General features: G+C 38.9%; 1 protein-coding gene across 1 annotated transcript; it reads right to left on the bottom strand.

The window, feature by feature from the left end:
• Window positions 1-399: 399 nt before the first annotated feature.
• LOC128553923 (GTPase IMAP family member 9-like) lies at window positions 400-1,296 on the bottom strand. Its single transcript, XM_053535122.1, has one exon. The coding sequence runs from the start codon at window positions 1,294-1,296 to the stop codon at window positions 400-402; it is 897 nt and encodes a 298-aa protein (XP_053391097.1).
• Window positions 1,297-3,003: the final 1,707 nt, after the last annotated feature.

Genomic DNA, 3,003 nt, shown 5'->3' with positions numbered 1-3,003 from the left:
CAGACAAAAGGTTTTTCTTTGATAAAGACTAGTGACCTAGTTTTTGAACCCAGATGACCAACTTTCGAACTCGGCCTAGATTTTATCAAGGTAATCATTCTGACCAAATTTCATGAAGATCAGTTGAAAACTACAGCCTCTATTGCATATACAAGCTTAATATTGACGGACAGACAGACATCAGATATCGAGTGATCAGAGAAACTCACCTGAGCATTGCTCAGGTGAGCTAAAAATAAAAATAAAAAATAACAGCACAACAAAAGATGGTTATGCAGATAAATACTGCATAGGACTACATGTAGATAAATGTAAATCATTTTCCTCTCACAAATAGTGTTTCAAGCAGTGAAACTATTTTGATGTTCTCACCATCAGTATCAGTTAGAACAAAACTCGTCAATGAGTAGATCTTATATAACTTATCACCCCTGTTGCAACATTTACAGATTTTTCGATTACCACTTGAGCTGTTTCAAGATTTGTAGCTGCTGTTGCAACTGTCCTAGAGCCTCCACCAAGATGAGTTATCCCTGCAACAACACAAACCGCACCCATGCCTGCTGCCTTCCAGCATTTTCTATTAAACTTCTTTTCTTCTTCCACAGCCTCCGTGATTTGCTCAGACCATAGTTTGATTTGTATGTGAACTGGTCCACTATCATGGTTCTCAAGTGCTTCCTGTAACACCTGCTTGTGTAAGTGGAGATATCCATTCTTGAAGCTGTTTCTTCCTGCCCGAGATACTTGATCGACAAGTCTGTTGATACGTTCTATATGCTCAGGTTTTGGTTCTCTATTGTCTATTCTAGCAAACCTGTTTCCGCACTGCCTGATTAAGTTGCTCATTGCGCTACTTGTTGTGAGCATTCCTTTCAGCTGGGTTTCTTCTACATTATTTCCAATATGTGTTAAAACTATGATAGCCCTTTTCAGACACTGTTCACCGAAAATAACGTGAAGGACATCAATGGTTGACAACTCTTCTTGCGTTAACCTGGTGGATCCATTTAGCACAATAAGAAAAGCATGGGGATTGGGGCAAAGTTTTATAGCCCTTTGGACCTCCAAAGCTTGCTGTGCCAAACTTCTGTCTCCGTCGCTATCAAAAAGACCAGGCGTGTCAATAACAGATAAATTTCCCTCATCTCTATCAACTTCACATTCTTTAGTGATAGCATTAAAGCTATGTGCTTCATAAAACGCGCACCTTCTAAGTAAAACGTTGCCTAGAGAACTCTTGCCATTTCCGGTTTTCCCAACAACGACTATTTTTCTTTCGTAATTCTCAGACATCCTGAAATGTATTTTAAACAAGTAAATGAAGTACTGCTATGCAATACAAAGTCCCCTACTGGAAGGCAACTAATTTTCTCTACTGCAGTTTAACATAATGAATTGATATCTGTCAATAATGTATAAACAATATAGTGCTATATATACAATATTTTATAACAAAACACTTGGATTAAAATTTGTATACATGTATAAAAAGAGGGCCATGATGGTCCTATATCGCTCACCTGTTATCATTGCACTTGAGGACAAGAAGGTCCTCAGAAAAAATATCTAAGTCCAAAGGACAGGAACAACAAAGGCAAAAAAAAAAATATTAACAAAAAAAAAAAACAAAAAAACAAATCTTAAAAGGTACAGATATGTCAAAATACTACTAACAAGAGCTGTCTCCATAGGATGACACATGCCCCCGATGGCACTTTGAATGAATAGTTATGGCGGATGTTAGAGTTTAGGACCTTTGACCTACGGAGCGCGACACGTCGTCTTACTGTGTCACACATTCATGCGTAGTTATTTTAAAATCCATGCATGAATGACAAAGATATGGACCGGACACGCCCATCAATGCACTATCATGAAAAATGACCTTTAACGTCTAAGTGTGACCTTGACCTTTGAGCTACGGACCTGGGTCTTGCGCACGACACGTCGTCTTACTGTGGTACACATTCATGCCAAGTTATTTGAAAATCCATCCATGGATGACAAAGATATGGACCGGACACGCCCATCAATGCACTATCCTTTAACGTCTAAGTGTGACCTTGACCTTTGAGCTACGGACCTGGGTCTTGTGTGCGACACGTCGTCTTACTGTGGTACACATTCATGCCAAGTTATTTGAAAATCCATCCATGGATGACAAAGATATGGACCAGACACGCCCATCAATGCACTATCCTTTAAAGTCTAAGTGTGACCTTGACCTTTGAGCTACGGACCTGGGTCTTGCATGCGACATGCCGTCTTACTGTGGTACACATTCATGCCAAGTTATTTGAAAATCCATCCATCGATGACAAAGATATGGACCGGACACTCCCATCAATACACTACCCTTTAAAGTCTAAGTGTGACCTTGACCTTTGAGCTACGGACCTGGGTCTTGCGCGCGACACGTCGTCTTACTGTGGTACACATTCATGCAAAGTTATTTGAAAATCCATCCATCGATGACAAAGATATGGACCGGACACGAAAATTGCGGACAGACTGACAGACAGACTGACAGACCGACAGACGGATCAAAAACTATTTGCCTCCCTTCGGGGGCATAAAAATTGGAGGTACCAGCCATGTTGTACCACAGAAAAGTGGTCTCGCTTTTTCCCTATGTCCAATAACAAAAAAGTTATTAAAAAAAACCTATTTATAGTAAAGTAAAAGGGAAGTAATTAAAAAAGAAAATTATTGTAAGTGAACAAAATAAGGATCTGCCAAATAAATCTGTTGATATAAATGAAATTTCAGCTTAGTATCTTCATTAGTAACGGAGATATACCTATTTTTATTTGAAATAAAGGGAGGTAATATGACATAAAATCAGTCCATAATTATCTACCCTGATTGGCTCAGTCCAACTAATGACAATAATGAAATTTCAAATAAGTCCTATACATACTTACTGATATAAATCCATTTTGATTACAATCAGGGGAGGTAATCAGACATCAATAACTCTGGAACCTACGATTGGATCTG

The sequence above is a fragment of the Mercenaria mercenaria genome, unplaced genomic scaffold, assembly GCF_021730395.1.
Source record: "Mercenaria mercenaria strain notata unplaced genomic scaffold, MADL_Memer_1 contig_4499, whole genome shotgun sequence".
NCBI lineage: Eukaryota > Metazoa > Mollusca > Bivalvia > Venerida > Veneridae > Mercenaria > Mercenaria mercenaria.
The sequence above is the reverse complement of the archived record's forward strand: the minus strand, read 5'-3'. Positions and strand labels throughout refer to the sequence as shown.